Source organism: Ranitomeya imitator, chromosome 1 (genome assembly GCF_032444005.1).
Source record: "Ranitomeya imitator isolate aRanImi1 chromosome 1, aRanImi1.pri, whole genome shotgun sequence".
Classification (NCBI taxonomy): Eukaryota; Metazoa; Chordata; class Amphibia; order Anura; family Dendrobatidae; genus Ranitomeya; species Ranitomeya imitator.
Genome location: NC_091282.1, coordinates 406,682,644 through 406,710,037, shown reverse-complemented (window position 1 = coordinate 406,710,037; position 27,394 = coordinate 406,682,644). Strand labels below are relative to the sequence as shown.

The 27,394-nt window shown below is 42.2% G+C and overlaps 1 protein-coding gene across 1 annotated transcript in view; it reads right to left on the bottom strand.

Annotated features, from left to right (window-relative positions):
* Nucleotides 1–27,394, bottom strand: part of KIF27 (kinesin family member 27) — a 110,550-nt gene that overhangs the window by 72,477 nt on the left and 10,679 nt on the right. Inside the window, exons 3-9 of the mRNA XM_069762724.1 lie at nucleotides 18,070–18,270; nucleotides 13,997–14,961; nucleotides 12,255–12,398; nucleotides 11,777–11,980; nucleotides 8,736–8,926; nucleotides 1,821–1,921; nucleotides 1,579–1,734 (exon numbers count right to left, since the gene is read on the bottom strand). Coding sequence (XP_069618825.1) covers nucleotides 1,579–1,734; nucleotides 1,821–1,921; nucleotides 8,736–8,926; nucleotides 11,777–11,980; nucleotides 12,255–12,398; nucleotides 13,997–14,961; nucleotides 18,070–18,270 — 1,962 coding nt within the window. The remainder of the gene's footprint in view (nucleotides 1–1,578; nucleotides 1,735–1,820; nucleotides 1,922–8,735; nucleotides 8,927–11,776; nucleotides 11,981–12,254; nucleotides 12,399–13,996; nucleotides 14,962–18,069; nucleotides 18,271–27,394) is intronic.

The window sequence follows — 27,394 nt, the reverse complement described above, 5'->3', positions numbered from 1 at the left end:
ATTTCCCACTACTCTTAGCTCCCCATACAGGTAGTTTACATCATCATAGATTACGCTCTTCTGGTCCGGCCACTTCCGGACTACACTTCCCATGATTCCTGACCACTCTTAGCTCCCCACACAGGCAGCTTACATCATCGTAGATGACGAACTTCCGGTTCCGGCCATTCCCGGACTACATTTCCCATGATTCCTGACTCGCCTATTCTCTCTCGGTGCGCGTCTCCTTATAGGATGACGCACTTCCGGTTTTTACGATACTGCCTATCCCGCCCCTGGCCTATTTAAACCGGTTTCTGTGAGCATGGTGCATTCAACCAGCGGCGGACACCGCGTTGATGTACACCATTTGCTCTCAGTATACCGGTAAGTCTCTCTACAGCCTACTATCCTTTGGGCATGGTGATACTTGATTCGGCGGTGACTCTTTCTATACCTATTACCTTTGTACAGGAGTGGACCTGCTTCATATGAGAATCTTCTCTTATCATATATTAAAAACTTCTCTTATATTAGGTAAGCCCATGATGTTCTTCTTTTTGCCCAATAGTTTTCTAGTTTTTTAACTATATATTTTATTTCTATCTCTAGATCATTAATCGTTCCTCCGGGGTTGCATATGTGCATATATATATATATATATTTCTGCTTCGGCCTATATATTTCTGCTTCGGCCATTATATTCTACTCCAGGGTGAGAATAGTAGCATCTCCTATGGTTGCCTATTTTTTTACTATAGCCTTTGACTATAACCTAGTTATTTTCAGCCATTTTTGTATTTCTTTTATAGTTATTTGTCGGACACCATTCCTTATATCTAATATGGGCATCATTATAGCACCCTGTATGGGTCTCATTATTTCTTACTAGGTGAGAATCTTCCCTTTTTGCTGCTTATTATTCTCGTTTCTACTACCCTATACTGAGTATGTCATATATTCTTTGCTAGTGACCTTCTACAGCCCATTCCGGACGAACATATATAAACACATACCGTTTATCCGGTTAGTATGGCTATATCTGTGATGTTCAGGCTATTACAAGGCACATTCCTTACACACTTTTTTGCTACTACAGGATACTTTCCGATAGCATTGAGGTTTAACAAACCACTACATCATAGGACCTTTCTACCTGTAACAGTCTTCCATATTTTCCATTACGCTAGCAGTCGGGTATGTAAAATATGTCACCTCATCCCCACCTGTTTTTCCTTCCTTCCCATCCATCACAATTTCTGAGATTTACCTTATTATATCATTTTTGACATGTTCATTATTGTAATTGTCATATTTTGTTATATGTCTATGCAGTCTACTGAAGAAGGTTTAAATGTAAAACCGAAACGTTTATGCTGGACTGCTGTTACAAGTAATAAAAGATTTTCTGTTCAATTTTTCACTACCCACTTAGTTGAGTGCCAAGTTATTTACTTATTATATACACCGTGACAGCTGACATCACCTGGACTTTTTGGATGGCATATAGCCAGAGATGCATTCTGTATTTATTAAGAAGTGTACCTCCTTAATAAATTGGCTGAATCATACCCTAGCACATTTTAAATGTAGACTTACTTGTCTTTGCCAATTCATTAATAAGCTCCTCTTTCACTTTAATGTTTATGGTCAGTTCCCTTAATTTTTGCCTTGCCTCGGCCAGTCGAAGCTCCGTGTTTTTTAGCTTCTTCAGATTAAGACTTTGGTTTTCCTGAACCGATTCCATTGCAATTTCTGGAACATAAGCAGCAGCAAGCAGTGACCTACATGTTCCATATAAATACTTTTGATTCTTTTTAGCATATTAATCAATAAATTACCAGACATATCCTCTCTGATGGTGGACGATTGTTTTGTGCCATTATTCAATGATCCGGCTTCAGGGACCTGTCGACGTGTCCATGTCCGATTGATAGAACGTCTGCAGCAAAGTCAACAACAAAATTATTCACCTTTATGTAAAGATATCACATTTTGTGACTTGATTATCTGCATTTGTTTGCAGAGTTCCTTTATGAGTTGATATGAATAGGAAGGACCAACAGATGAACAGGTTCGTATACAAGAAGAAGACTGAGGGGTTTTCGCAAGGACCGTTTTGATACACTTTTAAAGATACCTGTCAGGGACCCCAAGCCTCACAAACCGCCATCTAACACTTCAATATCCTTTTCTGCATTCTATCAATGCTCCTTGTGACAGCCTTTATATGTTTATCAAAACAACTAGCCCAGTTAGCCTTTACCTTAGCCATCCTAGTCCTGCCTCATTTCTTGTGTGCTTCAAATGTTTTTATTAAAATTTTAACATTTTAAATGGGGAAAATACAAATAAACAAGGAAAATAGGCGGAAAGAACTTCGGGAATTAAAAGAAAGAACAAAACATTAGAAAACTCTACCAATACAGAATATAAGAGAAAGCATCAAGATTTGGCATTCAATATAGATTAAAGCAGTACCGATATATAATAGTATTAGTTTAAGCTATTCTGTTTGAGTACAGAAGAATTAAGCAGTAGCCAAATCTTCTTGTAATGGCCATCAACCAGATATTGAACGAAAAAGTCCAAGTAAAGTTGCCATCAAATATCTTAAAGTTTAAGATTTCTTAAGTAGCGTTATTCCAAGTATCCCATTTCTTGGAGTATTTTATAAGGACGTTAATAATGGCAAATCTCAGTTCCAATGAGCTGTGTAAATAAATCTTTTCCAAGATTTCTGGAAATTTAGGAACTTCTGGGAGTTTCCAATACGAAGCCAAAGAATTTTTACCTACTAAAAAAATGTGTAATGACAAAGCGTACTGAATGATCAAGTTCATCTAAGTTAATTGAGAGAAGAGCAGTTTGTGGGGTGAACTGAAAATGCCTGTTAGTAACGTGTCTAAGTGTAGTGACACTTGGTTCCAAAGATGTATTATTTTTGGTCAGCTCCAAAAAATGTGGAATAGATTTCCAGGCAAACCGCAGTTTCTCCAACAATGAGGAGCGTTATCTGGGTCAATATGAGCAAGCCGAGCTGGGGTATAGTACCATCTTACTAGTACTTTGTAATAAAACTCGTGTAATATCATACATATGTTCGATGAATATGAATGTCTTATAGCCTTTTCCCATTTGCCTAAGCTTAATGGAGTATTTAAATCTTTTTCCCATCAGGACATGTATACATTCTTACAAAATGTAAAATTGTATAGGTTTTTAGTGCCCCACAAAGATTTATTACTTAGGTTGTTAATAAGTAATAGTATTATTCCGCATTCCATGTCTTATTACGGGTAAACTCTCGGATATTATCTTTTAATATTATGTATAACATGAAATCCGAATGTGTTAAATTAAAAACTTTTCCTTAATCACACTAAAAGGTAAGAAGTCTTTACCGTCATATACATCTCTTATTTTTTAACGCCTGCTGGTTTCCATTTATCTGGAAAATCGAATTTGAAAAGAACAGCTAATAAAGATATAGGAAAATTTGCAGTTAAATCTTGTTTATTATGTCTCTTATCTGACATGTCTAAAGTTTTCCAAGCCTAAATTAATGCTTGAAAAATCGGAGATTGAGGAGTAAAAGAGTGTGTTTTAAATAAATGGTTAAGTATTATTTCTTGTAAAGGGTGATTGTTGTTTAATACAAGTTCTAATTGTGTCCAGGCTGGCGAAGTGTTTTTATTAAACCAGTACGAGCTGTGTTTGATCAAAGAGGAAAAATAATATGCTTTAATATTCGAAAGACCAATCCATTTCTTTTAGTTTTATATAAAATGTCTGACGCTACAATAGCCTTTTTCCCATTCCATATGAAAGAGTTAATAGTCGTTTGAATTTTCTCCAAATGCTGTATGGGAATTATTAAAGGAAGGGTTCTAAAGATATATAGAATTTTAGCTTATATCAAGGTTTTAATGATCAGTATCTTTCCCATCCGAGAAGTTTCAAGATACCTAAAACCATTTAAATCATTAGAAATGTTTTTATTAATGAGATCCATATTAGAGGATATTATTTAGTTTAAACTCTTGGAGACAGATATGCCTAAATAGCTGATCTCATTTTCCATCCATTCAAAATTTGTCGCGTTAATTAAATTATTAATGGTTTGATGATCAATAAAAAATATATATAGACCTTTTGATTTCTGTCAGTTTATTTAAAAATAAGATAATTTTGAAAATGCGTCAAGAATTATTAATAAGGCTTAGGTCGATTTTAATGGGGTCTGTTAGGGTAAGTTCACACAGGGCGTTTTTGTTTTCTGCAGCAAAACCTGATCTTCTTGGCAGGAAAGAAGCTGCGTCAAAAACGCATGTTTAGGTGCGCTTTTGGTGCGTTTTTTGTTGCGTATTTGGTGCGTTTTTTTTCTCTTTGTCCATGCTAATGTCCTTGAAGTTTCAGCAGCAAAAACGTAGCAAATAATGATACCTGCGTTTTTGCAACTCCCATTCAAGTCAATGGGTGAAAAACGCTGAAAAAATGCAGCAAAAAGAAGTGACATGCTCTATGTCCAAAAAACGCAGCAAAGCACAAAATACTGATCACACAAAAACCCAATGTGTGTGCATGAGATTTCTGAAATCTCATAGACTTTGCTGGTACTGTAAAAAGCAGCTGAAAATTAGCATAAAAAAGCAGCAAAAACGCCCTGTGTGAACTTACCCTTAAAGTTAAAAAAAATGTCATCCGCAAATAGGCTAATTTTAAAAGGTCTCAATGGAGTCTCAAAGCCTGAGATTGAAGGGGTATTTCTTATTTTTTTCAGAAAACGGTTCAATGGCCAGTACAAATAATAAAGGAGAAAGAGGGCAGCCCTGTCTAGTCCCATTAGAAATGGTAAATGTATCTGATAGATGATTATTGACATAAATCTTTGCTCTTGGATTAGAATATAACGCAAAGGTTGAAGAGAGGATTTTTTGGTTAAAACTAAATTTAACCATAATATTTTTTAAGTAATCCCAATTGAGCATATCAAATGCTTTTTATGCATCGAGCGTTAGAAAAATCAATGGTATATTTGATAAGTTGACTAGGTTTAGAATATTGATCAGTCTCCTGGTTCCATCGGAAGCTTGGCGTCCTTCCACAAAGCCTATCTGATCATTACAAATAAGCCGAGGATCTTGTTCAGCCTATCAGCAATTATCTTTGGATACATTTTATGTCACTATTAATTAAGGAAATGCGCCTATAGTTTTGAATCTTATCGAGTTCAACTTTAAGTTTTGGTATTAATATAATGATTGTTTAAATCATTTCTTTTGGGAATCTTCCTAATTCTGATGCCAAATTAAACATTTGAGCCAAATATGGTGATGTATGTTTGAAAAGGATTTAAAAAACTCGATAGTATAACCATCCGATCCAGGAGATTTTTGCAACTTCAGTTTCTTAATCGTGTCTACCACTTCTTTTTCAGTGAATGGGGAAGATAAAATTGCCAATTCAGCAGAATCCAATTTAGGTAAGTTTAGATCTTTTAAAAATACAGTAATATCGTTATGACTATAAGTAGGAACAGTGGGATCTCCAGCCAAATTATAAAGGTTTTTTATAAAATTCAGCAAAAACACTTGCTATGTCCTTTGGATGGTATCTATAATCTCCTGATGGAAGTTAATTTTTTCAATTCTTTTCCTCTTTCTTGTTTTAACTTGTTCATCATGAATTTAGTAGGCTTATTTAAGGATGAATATACCCTAAATTTAGAAGCTTTGATCATTGAGTCAAATTCTGAATAGATTTCGGATCTCAATTCTTGCCGTAATGACATTATTTCCAAATGGATTTTAGAAGAAGGGCGAAGAAGATTATTTTGTAGAAATTTCTTTGGTTTTAATTTGAGTTTGCAGATTTTGTATTTTTTTCAAGACCCTTTTTTTCTGTCTCCCAGAGATTTGAATCAGATGTCCTCTTATTACAGCTTTGTATGCGTTCCAAATTATAAAAAAAAGGGTTGGAATTGTTGATGCGTTTTCTCGGAAATAGTGGATTGTAGCCTTTTCAAGTTCTTTTTGGTACTCGGGAATTTTTAGGATTAACGAGTTACATTTCCAAAAAAAAGTATTTTTAATTGGTGGGCCCAAGGAGAAATCTCCGACAACAGGACAGTGGTCTGAAAAGGTTTTGTCTATAACAGTAAAGCTTTTAAATTTTTTCAAGGTAAAAATGTCAGACAAAATTAAGTCGATTTAGGAAGAAGTCTTGTGGACTTCTGAATAATGCGTAAATTCTCTACATGTTGTATTGCGACATCTGAACATGTCAAATAATTCATTTTGAAGTATCCATTTACTCAAGCAAGGCAATGAGTGGCAGGTAGAAGAAGTACGGTATTTAAACGGCCATCAGGTACCATATTAAAATCTCCTAACACGATTAGGTCTCCTTTCTTACAAGTCTGGATTTTTTTCTGTCCACTATTAGGGGTGTAAACATTAACAATGGTAATTAGCTTATTAAGATAACCAATTAGGCTCGGGTCACATTGCGTTAGGGCAGTCCGTTTAGCGCATAGCGCTACGGACTGCGCTAACGCAATGTCCCAAAAGGGATCGCGTTAGTCACATTGCACTGCTAGCAATGTGGGCGTGCGCTAGCGATGCGTTCGCCATTACTAGCAATGGTGGCGTTAACGGACTACGTTACACCGCGTTATGCCGCAGTGTAACGTAGTCCGTTAAACGGAGTCACATAATGCAATGTGACCCCAGCCTTAGGGTATGGTACATGCCCTGAGAGTCAACTATTTCTTCAATCAGCTGATAAAGAGTATTTAATTATGGTGATAACCCCAGCTTTTTTACTCTCATTTAGAGACATAAAAATATTTGAATAATTTCTGTGTTCAAATTTTTGAAAATTGTCCTTTCGAGAATTTAACCTCTTGTAAGCATATAACGTCTGCTTGATATCGTCTAATTTCTTTCCAAACAGCAAATCTTTTCCTAGGACTGTTTAATCCTCTGACGTTGTATGACATAATTTTAATGTTCATGGTTAGTCGATATCTGATTGATGGCAGAGATAAAATCATTCCAATTCCAGCAGTGCTGCAAATCTCGCGCATCTGCAAAACAAGCTCTTGAAGCACTTATTCCTGAGCATGACTGTGGCCAACTGGGCATGTGCAGTATGCTGCTGAAGCCTGCTTCACTGCACATACTCAGAGGGCAGCTTCACTGCACATGCTCAGAAGCCAGCTTCACTGCACATGCTCAGAAGCCAGCTTCACTGCACATGCTCAGGAAGGGACACTAGGGGAGGACATTATGATCATAAAAGAGACTTGCAGCGGTACTGGAATGATTTGGACAGCAGGGAATGATTTAAATCATACCAATTGGGTACGATAACAGGAACTGAGGCAGGACAGACTAGTCTGGGGAAAGTGACACCCCGCCAGACTAGTCCTAGGTCATTTGAAATAGCGCTAGACAAGATAAACGTATTTTTGCCACACATATAATAAAAAGGTTGGCTGGGGACAACAAGGACATTACTAGAAAGCATAAAGAGGGCTGTTATGGCAGTGATTTAGGAGTCTTCCGGGATACAATTGGTTGACTTAAAAGACAGATGAAAAATTGGATAATAATAGGAAAGGAATTACATAAGATTGCAACCCTAGTTTGGACTTCAAAAACTGCACTAAAATAGCTTGTTATAAACGCCCTAAAAAGCTCTATGCAAACAATTTATAACTCTCCTAGTGTATCCTCACCCATCCCCTGCAGACTGTGAGCCCTCGCGGGCAGGGTCCTCCCTCCTTATGTACCTGTGTGCCTTGTTTTTTGCTCATGTTTAATGTATTTGTCTATATTTGCCCCCTTTTCACATGTAAAGCACCATGGAATAAATGGCGCTATAAAAATGTATAATAATAATAAGAAAATCCTTGAGACAAGAAATAAAAGGGAACCTGTCAAGGTGTACACACAGCACTGTCTGTGGGCCACATAGTATAAAGTAGGATCTGAGAAACATGATATAGTTTTGTGAGGAAAGATTACAGGGGTTGTCCACCTTTGGGGACATTTTATTTCCTCTTAGTTAAATGCATGTTTTTTTGGCTAAAAATCAGTTTTGTAATTGGGTTTCATTAATATTTTTGCAAAAATGTGTCTTTTATAGCATCTGTGTTGCACCGTTTAATTGCTGGCTGCAGAATAGGTTACCTGAGAAACCATCAGTGAGCTCATCCTGACGATCCAATGGAAGAGCGTCTAGCGGTTTTTGAGCTTTCAGCTGATTCTTGACCACAGACCACATTAAAGTTTATTGTGCAGGGACACAATGAGCCTATAAAAGGAAGCTTTTACATTTTTATTGAAACTAAATTGCAGAAATTAATTTTAGCCACAAAAATATGCATTTAAGAAAAAAAATGCCCGAAAGGTGGACAACCCCTTACAGCTTCTCCTGCTCTTTGCATGGCAGGACAGCCATACTGTACCTACTGTGGGATGCTTAAATGGCTTGCCCACTCTGGAACATGGCAGAGCAAGTCATGAATGTCTCAAGGAAGCAGGTACCACTGTTGAAAAACTGCATCCATCTCAAGAATGGGGTCCTGTTGCGTGGTTCTGGATGGAGAAGTGGCTGCGCATGCTCTATTTATACATTTCTATAGGGATCCCATACACTGCTGAGCGCACGTGCTTGATCATTTTTTAACCTCCTGTAGAAATGATACATAGATTTAACAAAGCTAGAATTTCCAGTCAGTTCATCACCTAAATGGAGATTTTGGAGGATTACTCTTCAGGTTTTTATTTGGCTTCTCTATTTCCTCATCACTGTGGTCCGAAAACTTTTCATGTGAAACTTCATCTTGTTCTTCTATTAAATCTAGAAGAATCTGGCTACGTGTTCGAAAGCCTGCGACCACTCGTTCCAAGGAGTATGATGGCGGACTGGTGCGCACCTAGAATGGAACCAAAAGGTAACTGTTCCCTGCTCTGCTGCATTGCCGTACATGTGTTGTAATGTCTTTGGCAAGTCATGCACCAGCAGCAGAGGAACTCGCAACCCGCGGATAGCTTCCACAATGACAGCCAGGGACGGAAGACGAGGCTGGTTGTGCAGCGGAGTAAAGACATTACAACACATGTACGGCTACGCAGCAGAGCAGGGAACCGAGCAGCATCTATACAGATAACAGACAACAGTATCCCAGCTGATTAGGGGGAAAGGGGCAAAGGGTAAAAGCACAGACATGCAGAGTAACGCCGGGGAAATGAGGTACAAACACACCGGCGTTAGGCTATGTGCACACGTTCAGGATTTCTCGCAGAAAATTCCTGAGAAAAACCAGACATTTTCTGCAAGAAATCTGCATGCGGTTTTGCCGCGTTTTTTTCCGGACATTTCCCAATGCATTTTGTAGTGGGAAATCCGCAAAAAAAACCGCAAAATTAATGAACATGCTGCGGTTTTTACCGCAATGCGTTTTTTTCGCAGAAAAAAACGCATCATGTGCACAAAACATGCGAAATTCATTCTAAATGATGGGATGCTTATTGTATGTGTTTTTTTTTGGCGATTTTATAGCGTTTTTATCGGGAAAACCCGCGAAAAAACCGCAATGTGTGCACACAGCCTTACAGTTATTTACAGACCCCCTTGTATGAGAAACTGCCCAATATAAAGAGGGCCCACCATCAGTCTTGTCATGTCTGTCTAAATATAAAGCTAAAGTCCCCATGAAATAACAGTGCTGGAGAGTCTTTTCTTTTCCGCTACTATTCCTCTGTTATTCCTCCTAAAAAACAATACAAATAAATTACCATCTTGGCATTACCAATCAGTAGGAGGTGCCAAAAATGTATCGCTTCACAGTCTGCCACCCTAAAGGTACCGTCACACTAGACGATATCGCTAGCGATCCGTGACGTTGCAGCGTCCTCGCTAGCGATATCGTCCAGTGTGACAGGCAGCAGCGATCAGGCCCCTGCTGTGCTGTCGCTGGTCGGGGAAGAAAGTCCAGAACTTTATTTGGTCGCTGGACTCCCCGCAGACATCGCTGAATCGGCGTGTGTGACACCGATTCAGCGATGTCTTCACTGGTAACCAGGGTAAACATCGGGTAACTAAGCGCAGGGCCGCGCTTAGTAACCCGGTTTACCCTGGTTACCATCCTAAAAAGTAAAAAAAAAAAAAAACACTACATACTTACCTACAGCCGTCTGTCCTCCAGTGCTGTGCTCTGCTCTCCTCCTGTACTGGCTGTGAGCGCCGATCAGCCGGAAAGCAGAGCGGTGACGTCACCGCTCTGCTTTCCGGCCGCTGTTCTCACACAGACAGTACAGGAGGAGAGCAGAGCACAGCGCTGGAGGACAGACGGCTGTAGGTAAGTATGTACTGTTTGTTTTTTTTTACTTTTAGGATGGTAACCAGGGTAAACATCGGGTTACTAAGCGCGGCCCTGCGCTTAGTTACCCGATGTTTACCCTGGTTACCGGCATCGTTGGTCGCTGGAGAGCTGTCTGTGTGACAGCTCTCCAGCGACCAAACAGCGACGCTGCAGCGATCCGGATCGTTGTCGGTATCGCTGCAGCGTCGCTAAGTGTGACGGTACCTTAACTGGACAGTGTCACACCTCAAGTAGCAATTTCTCCATCCAGTTCTGGTAGGAACAACAGAGGAGTGATACAATGCAGAGTTATAGCAATAAATGTTATTTAATGAAGAATACAGGTATTTACTAAAACGGACATGTCAGGAGATCTGCTGGGTCTTCCTTAAAGGGAACCTGTCATCAGGTTTTACCAATATAAAAGTACTGACACCACCGTCACCGCTTGTTTTACAGTATTCCAGGAAGATCTATATGAGTTGTAAACCCCCCTCTGCACAGCCCCAAATATTTCTTTTATAATGCTCCCATACAGCGCGGTCCGGTCTGATCGAAGCCTCTAATCTTGATACGACGCTTCCACTCTGATCACAAACACTGTACTCCTGCACGGCTTCGTGTGGATGATGTGTCCTACATCATCCACACAGTGTCCCAAAATCGCGCTCCTGCGCAGGTGTACTTCTCGCTGCTCATCTGAGGTCAGAGCACAGCGATGTAGTGCACTTGTGCCGGCTTTACTTGTGGGTTATCGGCGCTCTTTGGCCTCTCCTGACACATGCGCATTACAGTACTTTGCTCTGCCCTGCTGAGGGCAGAGGGAAGTGCGCCTGTGCAGGAATGCGAAGTGGAGACAATCTGGATGATGTAGGACATGCCATCCACATGAAGCAGGGCAGGAGGACAGCGCTGGATTAAGACCGAGATGCCCATCAGACCGGACCACAACGTATGGAGGCATTATAAAAGATATTTTGGGGGCTGTGCAGAAGGGGGTAAAGACTAATATACACCTTCCTAAATTACTGTAAAATGGGCGGTAAAGGTGTTGACAGTACTTTATATTGGGAAAAACTGATGACAGGTTCCCTCAAAAGGAGTTTTCTGGTGAAAATAATGTATCACCTCAGAATAGCAAATTTATATATAGCAAATAGGGCACTTTTATCCCTATTACAAAATGCAGCAGCAATATACCTTACTACTATTCCATTTATTCTCTACGGGGTTGCTGAAAAACCCCAAGTGCAGTGCTCTGCAGCCCTATAGGGAATGAATGAACGTACTGACACTCCATTCTAACTGGGATAAAAGCTTCCCCATTCTGCCACGGATTGGTGATGTCCAGTGAAAACAAGTTATCTTCTTTATAATAAAAGCAAATGACTGAGCGGTCCTGTATGTCACCCTTATCCATACCTTCCTGGGCTCTGACTGCTCACTCGACGTCCTCATGCTAGAAGACAACATCTGTATTTGATGATTTAGTGGAACACTGTGAGGTCTCCTAGAGGTTATCATTTGCTTCTTTAATGGACCCTGTGGCGACTGCTTCTGTGAAAAACCTTCAACCTGGTACTTCAGCTCATCAATATGGATTTGTTGTTCCACAAGTTTATCTGTCTGTAGAAAAACAGTTCCGTAAATATTGGTTACAGATTTATGGGTAGGTTTCACCTGTTCCAGGGGGTTTTTGGGATTAAGTTTCTTCAGGCTCTCCTGCTCCAGCGATACATCCATCATATAGCATTAGGAGGTTAAAGATGCATGAAGGGCAAAATAAAAAGTATCTTGAAATGACTGCGAATTATAAAATCTATATTGTTTTAAGGAAAAACAGTCATGTCATGTAACCACAATATTCTGAATGAGAGAAATGGGCAACAAAGTGCCGTACCTGTAGAGTCTTGATGTGCTCGGCCTCCTCTAAAGATTTCTGGTAATGCTGGTTTTCTTCTAGCAAAGACTGAATGTTCTCTTGTAACTCCTTCATCTCCACCTCCTTGCTGGCAAACACCTCTTCATCAGCTGCAAGAGCATCCTTGAATGAACAGCAATTAAACAGTATTAAAGGGAACCTGTCACCCCGTTTTTTGAGATTGAGCTATAAATACTGTTAAATAGGGCCTGCGCTGTGTGTTCCTATAGTGTATGTAGTGTACCCCGATTCCCCACCTATGCTGAGAAATAACTTACCAAAGTCGCCGTTTTCGCCTGTCAATCAGGCTGGTCAGGTCGGGAGGGCGTGGTGACATCGCTGGTTCTTCCTCAGCTTTACGTTGGTGGCGTAGTGGCGTAGTGGTGAACAAGCAGCGCGCGATCTGCGCTGCAATCCCTTGCATCGGTGGGGGCGGCCATCTTCCTGGGGCCGCGCGTGCGCAGATCGAGTGCTCTGCTGCACGGGGCTTCAGGAAAATGGCCGCGGGATGCCGCGCGTGCGCATTAGAGATCGCGGCGGCCATTTTCCCAAAGCCGAGATGCAAACTCGGCTTTGGGAAAATGGCCGCCGCGATCTCTAATGCGCACGCGCGGCATCCCGCGGCCATTTTCCTGAAGCCCCGTGCAGCAGAGCACTCGATCTGCGCACGCGCGGCCCCAGGAAGATGGCCGCCCCCACCGATGCAAGGGATTGCAGCGCAGATCGCGCGCTGCTTGTTCACCACTACGCCACTACGCCACCAACGTAAAGCTGAGGAAGAACCAGCGATGTCACCACGCCCTCCCGACCTGACCAGCCTGATTGACAGGCGAAAACGGCGACTTTGGTAAGTTATTTCTCAGCATAGGTGGGGAATCGGGGTACACTACATACACTATAGGAACACACAGCGCAGGCCCTATTTAACAGTATTTATAGCTCAATCTCAAAAAACGGGGTGACAGGTTCCCTTTAAAGAGCATTATCAGTACGGCTGCCGTCACACTAGCACTATTTCGTCAGTATTTTACATCAGTATGTGTAAGCCAAAACCAGGAGTGGAACAATTAGAGGAAAAGTATAACAGAAACACATCACCACTTCTGTATTTATCACCCACTCCTGGTTTTGGCTTACAAATACTGATGTAAAATACTCACCAAATACTGCTAGTGTGACAACAGCCTAAAAGTAAGGTCATGTTCTTCCTCACTGCAGTTAGGACCAAAAGAAGCAAATGGCTGCTGCAGGGCAACTTAGTGTCTATCTATGGGACTGACGAAGAAAGCTGAGTGCTATATCCCTGTCAGTCCTATAGGCAATCAAAGGGGTCTTTCAGCTGCATTCAATCCAGACCACATTGAAGAGAAAAGCTGCAGTGGGCTTTGGTGGAGGTCCCAGTGATTGGACATGTATCGCCTATTCTGTTAATATTTGGTAAACGTCTTATTTGGGAAAATGCTTTCAAGCCGATTTGCGGTTATAGGAGTCCCAAAGAAACCCCTTAGAGACCTGTAACAATGTCCATATTGGTTGTCACCAAGAAGTTTTCTAGCGATGTTATAATTTTTGAGAATACACTCTAAAAACTAAACAAGATTTGAGACTATGTGATTGTGTAAAAGTCAATATGGTCCAAGGCAACGGAGAAAGTGTAGAAAGTAAGGGCTGTCATTCTTGGCCTCATTGTATTCAATCTAAATAGATCTGCGATACAATACCTGACATTTCTTCAGTTCCCTTTTTAGCTGTAGTATGGTGATGTGATACGGCTCCTCTCGGCTTCCAACATCTGCACCGACAGTTCCAGACATAGCAGTGACATTACTTCTTAATTCCCCTGTCATGACCAGCCAACTCTGAAGTCTGTCCTTTTGGGATTTTTTAAGACCAGAAATATCCTTAAATTCATTTAGCAGCTCCAAAGCTTCTTCTGTACATACTCGATGGTTAAAGCATTCCAGCTGATACTGGGCAAGCTGCTCTTCCAGAACCCGAATTCTGGACTTGTCCTGGCTCCAGTCTTGTGACGCTTGACTGATTCGACTTACCCTACTGCTCTGCTGGTTTTGCAAAGCTTCCCGAAGCGCCTTTATCTCCAGCTCCATTTCATCAATTCTATCCCAGTCAGGGTTATAATTTACAATTGGCTTGTTTTTGATATTCCTGGCCCGGTTGGAGTACTTAAGGGAATTCAAAGATTCATCAAAGTCAGAAGTAGAAGGACTAATGCAAGTAATCATGACTGTTTTGGCATTCCCACCTAGGGAGTCTTTAAGAATACGTGTAATCTTAGCATCCCTGTAAGGAACATGTGCATTTTTTCTTTTTGGATCTGCAAGTGCACTTATTACATTCCCAAGAGCAAGCAAGCCGCTGTTAATTTGGATGGACTCTTTAAATCTCTCTCCAGTGTTCCCCGTTTTGGTGACTCTTTCTGAACCTGCCAAGTCTACAAAATGAAATTTTGAAGAAATCATCTGGACCAACATCTTGGATCCATTTTCTGTATCGCCATTATTGGCATCCCTTTGTTGGCTTATACTTATGGTAAAGATGGCATGAGAGCGGCTGGAGCGCTCATTCATCTGAGTGGTGCTAGTGTGGCGGACAGCACTGCCAGCATCTAGAAGGCTCATGACCTCATCTGCACTTTCAACTTGGCATTCCTTGGCACCAACAATAACTGGAGAGAACAGGATAAAAGATAATTAAAAAAAAATAATAATCATATACACAAAAAAGTATAATGAGGAAAATCAAATAAATATAAAGGAGAGATACAGTGGCTTTCGAAAGTATTCAAAACCCTCCTTGTTATATTTTATGTTTTGCTACCTTAACCTGGAATTTCACAGTGCTTTTTTTAAAAAGTATGCATCAGTTCATGTAAAGAACATGCTTACAACTGAGAACATTTGGCTTTCTTTTTTTATTGTGAAGCAATCAACAAATAACTGAAAACTTCAGTCTGCGGAACTATTCAACCCCCTAAAGTCAGTACTTTGTAGAGCCGCCTTTTGGGGCAATTACAGCTGTAAGTCAGTTTGGATAAGTCTCGACAAGATTTCCACATTTTGTCACTTGGGTTTTTGCCTATTCCTCAAGGCAAAACTGCTCCAGCTCCTTCAAGTTAGATGGTTTCTGCTGGTAAGTAGCAGCAATCTTTAAGTCTGACCACAGATTAACTGGATTAAGGTCTGGGCTTTGGCTACACCACTGCAAAATATTTATACGTTTTCCCCTAAACCACTCGAGTGTTGCTCTAGCAAAATGCTTCCGGTTATTGTGTTGATGGCAGGTGAACCTCTGTCACAGTTTCAAATCACTGTCAAACTGAAACAGGTTTTGTTCAGGAATATCGCTGTATTTTGCACCTTCCATTTTCCCCTCGACTCGGAACATTTTTCCTGTCCCTGCTGCCGAAAAACATTCCAACAACATGATGCTGCCACCATGTTTCGCTGTGGGCATGCTGTTCTTTTGGTGATGAGCTGTGTTGGTTTGGCGCCAGACGTTTACCTTGGTTGCCAAAAAAGTTCAATTTTGGTCGCATCTGACTACAGAACCTTCCTACATACATTTGGGGGGAATCCCACACTTCTTTTGGGAAACTCAAAACGAGCCAAACAATTTTTACATATAAGTAAAGACTTTTTTAAGCCTACTCTTCCATAAAGTCCACCTCTATGAAGCATACAGCTTATTGTGGTCATAGGGATAGATAATCCAGTCTCTGCTTGGGAACTCTGCAGCTCCCTCAAGGTTACCTTTGGTCTCTGTGCTGCCTCTCTGGTTAATGCCCTCCTTGCCTGGGATATGAGTTTTGCTGGGCTGCCCTCTCTGGAAAGGTTTGTTGTGGTACCATGCCCTTTCCATTTGATGATACTTGATTTGATGGTGCTCCGGGGCATGATCAGAGATTGGGATTGTTAATATACATATATATATATATATATTTTTTTTAATAACCCAAACCTGATTTGTACGTTGTTCCTGACTTGTTTAGAGATCTCCTTGGTCTTCATGGTGTTGTTTGGTTAGTGGTGCCTCTTGCTTAACGGTGTTGCAGCCTCTGTGGCCCTTCAGAAAAGGTGTGTATATTCTGACAGACCATGTGGCACTTGGATTGTACACTGGTGGACTTCCTTCCACTAAGCATGTGACTTATGAAGTAACTGCTTGCACCAGAAATTTGTAGGGCTCTATAGCAAAAAAGGGATGCATACATATGCATATACCAATTTTTAGTTATTTGATCCCATAAATGTATTGCCTATTTTTTTCTCACTTCACCAACTTAGACTATTTAGTGCTTATGCATCACACACAAACCGGATTACAAAAATATTTAAACACAGGTTCTATGGTAACAAAATAGTTAAAAAGCCAGTGGGTGAATACTTTCACATGCAACTGTATCAATGAAACCTTACTCCTTTTAGACATTGCAAATGGAGCTTGTCTAATTGTAGGATTTACATCAAACCAAAGCTGTATACCAAAAGAATAAAAAAAAACAAAATTGAAAACTATATTCAATTTTAAAGTTTTCTTCTGAGATCACAAGAGAAATATTATAATTGGGAACTTACAATGGTCATCTCAGAAAAAAAATAAACAAAACCTAAATTAGGCCCCCCAAACAGCCACCATCCAGAATGGTAATAAGTTCCCAATGAAGCCCTTTTCATTTCTGGTGAAGATAAAGACCAGTATTCCTAAGTCCATATACAGTCAAAGGGGTGGTGATGTTTTCCGGAGAAGTCATGATGGACAATCTTCCTCCTTGGTATCATCTCACAGGATGGGCATGTTATCACAAGCCATCTACTGTGGCACGAGCACAGGTGTGGTGTGCAGATGAAGCCAAGACCAGAAGATCTCACTCCACTGAGCATATGCTAGATGTGGCTTTTGATGAACTTGGTCTGCAGGACAACAACCAAGAATGGAGCTGCACCAGCCAGTCTAACTTCTCCAGATGATAGCTCCCCACAATGACTGCACACTAGGGAAAAACATAGTTCTCTTCTTTTTCGCATGTTGCTGCTCCTAGGAGAAAGTAAAAAAGTATCACTGGGAACCTTTTACCCTCCTGGTTTGGGGACCTGATTCGTGATATTGTAGTAACTAAAAGGAGCACTGTGTAAAAGGAGAACTATGTAAAAGGAGAACTGTGTAAAAAGAGCACTATGTAGAAGAAGCACTGTGTACAAGGAGCACTTTCTAGGAGCACTATGTACAAGGAGCCCCGTGTTCAAAAAGCCCCGTGTTCAAAGAGCCCCGTGTTCAAAGAGCCCCGTGTTCAAAGAGCCCCGTGTTCAAAGAGCCCCGTGTTCAAAGAGCCCCGTGTTCAAAGAGCCCCGTGTTCAAGGAGCCCCGTGTTCAAGGAGCCCCGTGTACAAAAAGCCCCGTGTACAAAAAGCCCCGTGTACAAAGAGCACACCGTACGAGAAGCAGTGTGTACGAGGAGCACAGTGTGTACGAGGAGCACAGTGTGTACGAGGAGCACAGTGTGTACGAGGAGCACAGTGTGTACGAGGAGCACAGTGTGTACGAGGAGCACAGTGTGTACGAGGAGCACAGTGTGTACGAGGAGCACAGTGTGTACGAGGAGCACAGTGTGTACGAGGAGCACAGTGTGTACGAGGAGCAGTGTGTACGAGGAGCACAGTGTGTACGAGGAGCACAGTGTGTACGAGGAGCACACTGTGTACGAGGAGCACACTGTGTACAAGGAGCATTGTATTATAATTTCCTTTTACATATTATTCATTTACTTATAAACCACCTGTGTTTCCCTTTTCATCTTCCCGGATGTGCATATCTTTTACATTTGTTTCGAGCTCCAGGAGGTCCCGCAGATCTTCCTTGTATACTTCTATGTACGAAACTTTAACGGTGAAGTCGATGTTGTGATTTTCAGAGATTGTGTGAAAAAGTTCCTGAATGGCACGTGGTATAATACCCTTCTCTTCCTCAGCAACAGAGGCTATAAATGCAGTGAAATGCTTGTTACATGAAGGTCAGTGACACAGAAATATAAACGTCTGATACATTTTCATTATTCAAGGCTACATGAAAGAACATTAACAATGTAAAGAAACCCACCATAAGAATTACCAATAGGTAAGAGTTAACGCCAATCTAGGCCACTTGTAAGGACTGCCTATTTCTCTTCTGCCAACAGCCCAAATAGCCCACAAGGAGTACAGTGGACATAGTTTAGGAGTCCACGGTATTCAAAATACACAGTAAATGACACCCGTGTCGGCGCACTCTCCTCATGAGTCCACTGTATTCTTTGAGTACTACAGTCATGGACAAAAATTTTGAGAATGAGACAAATATTAATTTTTCCAAAGTCTACTGCTTCATTTTTTCTAATTGCAATTTGCATATACTCCTGAATGTCAGAGTGATCAGCTTAACAGCAATTACTGTACTTGCAAAGTCAATATTTGCCCAGAAAATGAACTTTAACCCCCAAAACACATTTCAACATCATTGCAGTCCTGCCTTAAAAGGAGCAACTAACATCGTTTTAGTGATTGATCCATTAACACAGGTGTGGGTGTTGATGAGGACAGGGCTGGCGATCAATCAGTCATGATTATGTAAGAATGACATCACTGGACACTTTAAAAGGAGGCTGGTGCTTGGTATCATTGTTTCTCTTCAGTTAACCATGGTTATCTCTAAATGCCCCGTCACACATAGCGACGCTTAAGCGATCCCGACAACGATACGACCTGTCAGGGATCGTTGCTGCGTCGCTATGTGGTCGCTGATGAGATGTCACACAGTGCGATCTCCCCAACGACGCAGCAGCGATGTGGCGACCTGTAGCGACCTGTAGAACGATGCTATTTCATGATGATTCAATGGGACGTCCTGTCAACGAGGTCGTTGGTAAGGTGTCAAACACAGCGATGTGTGTTACCCAGCGGGACCTCAACGATCAAAAAATGGTCCAGGCCATTCCGACACGACCAGCGATCTCACAGCAGGGGCCTGATCGCTGCTACGTGTCACACATAGCGAGATCGCTACTAAGATCGCTGTTGCGTCACAAAACTTGTGACTCAGCAGCGATCTCGCTAGCGATCTCACTATGTGAGACGGGGACTTAAAGAAACACATGCAGCCATCATTGCACTGCACAAAAATGGCCTAACGGGGAAGAGTATCGCAGCTACAAAGATTGCACCTCAGTCAACAATCTATCGCATCATCAAGAACTTCAAGGAGAGAGCTTCCATTGTTGTCAAAAAGGCTCCAGGGCGCCCAAGAAAGACCAGCAAGCGCCAGGACCGTATCTTAAAACGGTTTCAGCTGCGGGATCAGACTACCAGAAGAGTTGGGGAAGAAAGTAAAGGAACTGGATGCACAGGTAGTTTTTTCTTCTATCCTTCCAGTAGACGGGCATGGCACCAGGAGATGGAACAGGATCCTTGATGCAAACAACTGGCTAAGACGATGGTGCAGACAACAAGGATTCGGATTCCTGGACCACGGTGTGAATTACTTGTACGATGGACTCCTCGCCAGAGACGGACTACACCTCAACAAACCTGGGAAACACACATTCGCCAGAAGACTCGCTACACTCATCAGGAGGGCGTTAAACTAGAAGAAGAGGGGACGGGAAGAAAAACATTAGACTTGAACAAAGAAGATCCAGGAAAACATACTCAGAAGGGAGGTAAGAACATTTCTAAAACAATCCACAGCGAGGAGATTGGAACAAAACAAAATCCTCTAAACTGCATGCTCGCAAACGCCAGAAGCCTGACAAACAAGATGGAAGAACTAGAAGCAGAAATATCTACAGGTAACTTTGACATAGTGGGAATAACCGAGACATGGTTAGATGAAAGCTATGACTGGGCAGTTAACTTACAGGGTTACAGTCTGTTTAGAAAGGATCGTAAAAATCAGAGAGGAGGAGGGGTTTGTCTCTATGTAAAGTCTTGTCTAAAGTCCACTTTAAGGGAGGATATTAGCGAAGGAAATGAGGATGTCGAGTCCATATGGGTCGAAATTCATGGAGGGAAAAATGGTAACAAAATTCTCATTGGGGTCTGTTACAAACCCCCAAATATAACAGAAACCATGGAAAGTCTACTTCTAAAGCAGATAGATGAAGCTGCAACCCATAATGAGGTCCTGGTTATGGGGGACTTTAACTACCCGGATATTAACTGGGAAACAGAAACCTGTGAAACCCATAAAGGCAATAGGTTTCTGCTAATAACCAAGAAAAATTATCTTTCACAATTGGTGCAGAATCCAACCAGAGGAGCAGCACTTTTAGACCTAATACTATCTAATAGACCTGACAGAATAACAAATCTGCAGGTGGTCGGGCATCTAGGAAATAGCGACCACAATATTGTACAGTTTCACCTGTCTTTCACTAGGGGGACTTGTCAGGGAGTCACAAAAACACTGAACTTTAGGAAGGCAAAGTTTGACCAGCTTAGAGATGCCCTTAATCTGGTAGACTGGGACAATATCCTCAGAAATAAGAATACAGATAATAAATGGGAAATGTTTAAGAACATCCTAAATAGGCAGTGTAAGCGGTTTATACCTTGTGGGAATAAAAGGACTAGAAATAGGAAAAACCCAATGTGGCTAAACAAAGAAGTAAGACAGGCAATTAACAGTAAAAAGAAAGCATTTGCACTACTAAAGCAGGATGGCACCATTGAAGCTCTAAAAAACTATAGGGAGAAAAATACTTTATCTAAAAAACTAATTAAAGCTGCCAAAAAGGAAACAGAGAAGCACATTGCTAAGGAGAGTAAAACTAATCCCAAACTGTTCTTCAACTATATCAATAGTAAAAGAATAAAAACTGAAAATGTAGGCCCCTTAAAAAATAGTGAGGAAAGAATGGTTGTAGATGACGAGGAAAAAGCTAACATATTAAACACCTTCTTCTCCACGGTATTCACGGTGGAAAATGAAATGCTAGGTGAAATCCCAAGAAACAATGAAAACCCTATATTAAGGGTCACCAATCTAACCCAAGAAGAGGTGCGAAACCGGCTAAATAAGATTAAAATAGATAAATCTCCGGGTCCAGATGGCATACACCCACGAGTACTAAGAGAACTAAGTAATGTAATAGATAAACCATTATTTCTTATTTTTAGGGACTCTATAGCGACAGGGTCTGTTCCGCAGGATTGGCGCATAGCAAATGTGGTGCCAATATTCAAAAAGGGCTCTAAAAGTGAACCTGGAAATTATAGGCCAGTAAGTCTAACCTCTATTGTTGGTAAAATATTTGAAGGGTTTCTGAGAGATGTTATTCTGGATTATCTCAATGAGAATAACTGTTTAACTCCATATCAGCATGGGTTTATGAGAAATCGCTCCTGTCAAACCAATCTAATCAGTTTTTATGAAGAGGTAAGCTATAGGCTGGACCACGGTGAGTCATTGGACGTGGTATATCTCGATTTTTCCAAAGCGTTTGATACCGTGCCGCACAAGAGGTTGGTACACAAAATGAGAATGCTTGGTCTGGGGGAAAATGTGTGTAAATGGGTTAGTAACTGGCTTAGTGATAGAAAGCAGAGGGTGGTTATAAATGGTATAGTCTCTAACTGGGTCGCTGTGACCAGTGGGGTACCGCAGGGGTCAGTATTGGGACCTGTTCTCTTCAACATATTCATTAATGATCTGGTAGAAGGTTTACACAGTAAAATATCGATATTTGCAGATGATACAAAACTATGTAAAGCAGTTAATACAAGAGAAGATAGTATCCTGCTACAGATGGATCTGGATAAGTTGGAAACTTGGGCTGAAAGGTGGCAGATGAGGTTTAACAATGATAAATGTAAGATTATACACATGGGAAGAAGGAATCAATATCACCATTACACACTGAATGGGAAACCACTGGGTAAATCTGACAGGGAGAAGGACTTGGGGATCCTAGTTAATGATAAACTTACCTGGAGCAGCCAGTGCCAGGCAGCAGCTGCCAAGGCAAACAGGATCATGGGGTGCATTAAAAGAGGTCTGGATACACATGATGAGAGCATTATACTGCCTCTGTACAAATCCCTAGTTAGACCGCACATGGAGTACTGTGTCCAGTTTTGGGCACCGGTGCTCAGGAAGGATATAATAGAACTAGAGAGAGTACAAAGGAGGGCAACAAAATGAATAAAGGGGATGGGAGAACTACAATACCCAGATAGATTAGCGAAATTAGGATTATTTAGTCTAGAAAAAATAGAATTATTCTTACCGTTAATTCGGTTTCTAGGAGCCTTCCACGACAGCCACCAGGAGGTTGTCTCCATTCCCTAATGGGGGACAGGAAGCACAAGAGGTTAAAAACCCCTCCCATCTCCCATTAACCAGTGACTTACAACAGAACTCATAGCACCGGTTACCTTTAGGTTCTCAGAAAAATATCCAAGAACATCGGGAGGGAATTAATGCTGTCGTGGAAGGCTCTTAGAAACCGAATTAACGGTAAGAATAATTCTATTTTCTCTAGTAGCCTTCCACGACAGCCACCAGGAGGAATGCCAACCAATTCTGTATTTAGGGAGGGACCACAGCTTGAAGAACCTTTCGGCCAAAAGCAAGATCCCGATTGGACCAGAAGTCCAATCTATAATGCTTAGTAAAAGTGTGTAGGGAAGACCATGTTGCTGCCCTGCAAATCTGCTCCGATGAAGCGCCAGCCCTTTCAGCCCAAGAGACAGAAGTAGATCTGGTGGAATGGGCTTTTAGGCCCGCAGGAACAGCAATATTCTGAGTTGAGTATGCTTCAGAAATGGCCTTTTTTATCCAGTTGGCAATGGTACTCTTCGCTACCTTCTTGCCTTTGTTTCTGCCAGAAAGATGAACGAAGAGATTTTTGTCAATTCTAAATGATTTAGTATGTTCTAAGTAATATAACACTATACGTCGTACATCCAAAGTATGGAATCTGTGTTCTTCCGGATTTGAAGGATTGTGACAGAACGATGGGAGGACTATATCCTGTGATCGATGAAATTCTGACACTACTTTCGGTAGGAAACAAGGATCTGGACGGAACACAATGGAATCATCTCTTATGGTAAGATAAGGCTCTCTTATTGAAAGGGCTTGTATTTCCCCTACTCTTCTTGCGGTAGAAATTGCAACCAAGAAGGCCGTCTTGTAGGACAGAAGTTGCGAGGAACAAGATGATAATGGCTCAAATGGAGGAGCCGTACACGTAGTCACCCTTAAAGGGAATAGAACACAGTTTTATTTTTGACGTAACGTCTCCGCTCCACATCTTTAACCAGAGAGCTCTTCTGGCTGAATTTGTCTGGACCAAGGATCTGGCGGCCACCCGGATAGATTCCAGTGAGGCATCTGCAAGGAAACCTGTTGCCCTGTGTAAGATAGGCAAAGAGTCCAGTACCTCCTCTCTTGGGGTACCCTGAGAGATGTGGCTTTCTAACTCTTGTATCCAACGGAAGAGAGAGCGGGCCACGCAGGTGGATGCTATATTATATCTGAGGGCTGAGGTAGACGTTTCCCAGGATTTTTTGAGAAGGCTCTCAATCTTCCTATCCAAGGGGTCTTTTAATTGGGAGGAATCCTCGAACGGCAGAGCCGTCTTTTTAGCCACTCTAGCCACCTGGACATCAATTTTTGGAATGTCCCATTTTATTAGGTCCTTCTCAAGAGGGAACCGATGCTTAAAGTCTGGAGGCGTTGTTAGCCGTTTCTCAGGCAATTCCCATTCATTATTAATCATATCAATTATGCTTTTATGGACGGGGAACCCGGGTTGTTTTTCAGTATGTATGCCGAACAGTTCGTCTTGTATAGACTGAGGAACTGATTCCTCTTTTAGCCCCATAGTGTTCCTCACTGCAGATACCAATTCCTCAATATATTCAGAGGAAAAAAGGTATTTCCTAATTTCCGCAGATTTACGGGGTAACGCATCTTCCCATTTGACAGAGGAAGACGTATAAGACCCCTCAGACTCTGACTCAGAGTACTCCTGGATTTTCCTCTTTTTAGGGAGTGATGGTGAGGATGGTGGTGGCGGTGGAGGTGGGGCGAGTGTGGCCAAAGAGGTTTGAACCTCCTGCCTAACCAAGGAGCGAATTTCATCAATCAAAGAAGGGTGTTCCGCTCTGACGATTTTATCTGTACAAGGTTGGCATAACTTTTTCTCCCAATCTGGTGGCATTTTTACATTACAGGTGGCACATTTGCGCTTGGTAATGTTTTTAGGGCCAGGCTTGACTCCCTGCAATGAGAGAGAGGAAGCCGTGTAAGAAAAGGTATATTGAAAAATGTGCCTTTAAATGGGACCCCCTCTGCCGTACTTACTAGGGCTTGGGGAGCGCTGGGCTCTGCAGCTGAAGGCAAGACGCATCCATGCTTACAGCAGCTTACCTGAGACGTCTTCGCAGCTTATGTAGAAAATAAGCCTGCACCAGCGCGTGGCAATTAGCCGCCCCTCCCCCTCCGGAGTCCCAGGCAGGCGTGCGAGGATGCAGCGTGCCTCGCACGCCGTTCGGTAATCCATCTCTTTGGCCTGTATCGCTCCTGCACAGGAGCGCCGACCCGGAAGTGGAGCGTCACCTGACTTCCGGGTCGCCGAACAGCGTGCGCTGGAGGGGGAAACGCCGGAGAGCTCAGGGAGGCCTCCGGCGGGCACCCCGACCAGCTTAATCCCCGCAAGAGGACGCAGGAGGCCGGGGAATGCGGTCCCAGAATCCCGAGGAGACGGGAGGCACAGCGCAGGAGGAAGCCGCGGGGGGCCCGACCTTAAGTGCCCGGCAAGAAAATTAATACAGGTACTCTGCTTAGAGCCGCCGCAGCAGCGCACCAGGAACCTCTCCATGCCCCATGGGGGACAGGAAAGACACTGGTTAATGGGAGGTGGGAGGGGTTTTTAACCTCTTGTGCTTCCTGTCCCCCATTAGGGAATGGAGACAACCTCCTGGTGGCTGTCGTGGAAGGCTACTAGAGAAAAGACGACTGAGGGGCGATCTAATAACCATGTATAAGTATATAAGGGGACAATACAAATATCTCGCTGAGAATCTGTTTATACCAAGGAAGGTGACGGGCACAAGGGGGCATTCTTTGCGTCTGGAGGAGAGAAGGTTTTTCCACCAACATAGAAGAGGATTCTTTACTGTTAGGGCAGTGAGAATCTGGAATTGCTTGCCTGAGGAGGTGGTGATGGCGAACTCAGTGGAGGGGTTCAAGAGAGGCCTGGATGTCTTCCTGGAGCAGAACAATATTGTATCATACAATTAGGTTCTGTAGAAGGACGTAGATCTGGGGATTTATTATGATGGAGTATAGGCTGAACTGGATGGACAAATGTCTTTTTTCGGCCTTACTAACTATGTTACTATGTATGTTACCAGCAGTGCCGAGCTTGCTCAGGAATGGCAGCAGGCTGGTGTGAGTGTTTCTGCACGCACTGTGAGGCGGAGACTCTTTGAGCAAGGCCTGGTTTCAAGGAGGGCAGCAAAGAAGCCTCTTCTCTCTAGAAAAAACATCAGGGACCGACTGATATTCTGCAAAAGGTACAGGGAGTGGACTGCTGAGGACTGGGGCAAAGTCATTTTCTCTGATGAATCCCCTTTTCGATTGTTTGGGACATCTGGAAAACAGCTTATTCGGAGAAGAAGAGGTGAGCGATACCACCAGTCTTGTCTCATGCCAACTGTAAAGCATCCTGAAACCATTCATGTGTGAGGTTGCTTCTCAGCCAAGGGAATCGGCTAACTCACAGTCTTGCCTAAAAACACAGCCATGAATAAAGAATGGTACCAGAATGTCCTCCAAGAGCAACTTCTCCCAACCGTCCAAGAGCAGTTTGGCGCCCAACAATGCCCTTTCCAGCATGATGGAGCACCTTGCCATAAAGCAAAGGTGATAACTCAGTGGCTCATGGAACAAAACAGAGATTTTGGGTCCATGGCCTGGAAACTCCCCAGATCTTAATCCCATTGAGAACTTGTGGTCAATCATCAAGAGACGGGTGGACAAATAAAAACCAACAAATTCTGGCAAAGTACAAGCATTGATTATGCAAGAATGGACTGCTATCAGTCAGGATTTGGTCCAGAAGTTGATTGAGAGCATGCCAGGGAGAATTGCAGAGGTCTTGAAGTAGAAGGGTCAACACTGCAAATATTGACTTGCTGCATTAACTCATTCTAACTCTCAATATAACCTATTAGTACTCATAATATGATTGCAATGATATTTCTGTATGTGATATAAACATCAGACAAACACTAATAAAAACCAGAGGGCAGCAGATCATGTGAAAATATAATTTTGGTGTCATTCTCAAAAATTTTGGCCATGACTTTACAATATTTTATGTGCCATTTTGGCTAGCAGGAGAATTAACTGTAATATTGATTCTGTAATAATCTTGCCTTTATTTGATAGATTCCCCACCAAAAAAAATGCCATCTGCAGCCATGGTAACTGTAAAAAACGCCAGTCCAAAGGTCATATCCCGTTTTTACTTGATGTGCCAATAAATAGAATCTATTGTTTTCTGTTATCAGCCATGTCATGCAGGGCTGAGGCTGCAAGGAAGTGCTAAGTTCAAAAGTTGCATATTTAGGTCAGATCTTTTCCGCAGTGTATCTACAGCTAAATCTGAGCATATTACAAGTGAATTTGCTGCGGATCTGTAAACGTTTCCATTACAAATGGTGAAATCTTAAGCTAGTTTCACACTAGCGTTTTGAGGAGCTGCAGAGGGCTGCGGACTTCCTCTGAGAAGCCCCGCCCTCGGCCGCACCTCTGTCGCTAGCTCCACCTACTTCTGCATGCGGCCTGCGTACCTATCTTTAACATTAGGTACGCAGGTTGTGCCGCTGTATGCGGATGCTTCCGCATGCGTCGTTTTGACGATGCGGAGAAAAAAAAATTGCTACAAGCTGCATTCTACGCTGGTCGCCGCATCGTCAAAATGATGCATGCGGAAGCATCCGCATACAGCGGCACGACCTGCGTACCTAATGTTAACCCCTTTACCCCCAAGGGTGGTTTGCATGTTAATGACCAGGCCAATTTTTACAATTCTGACCACTGTCCATTTATGAGGT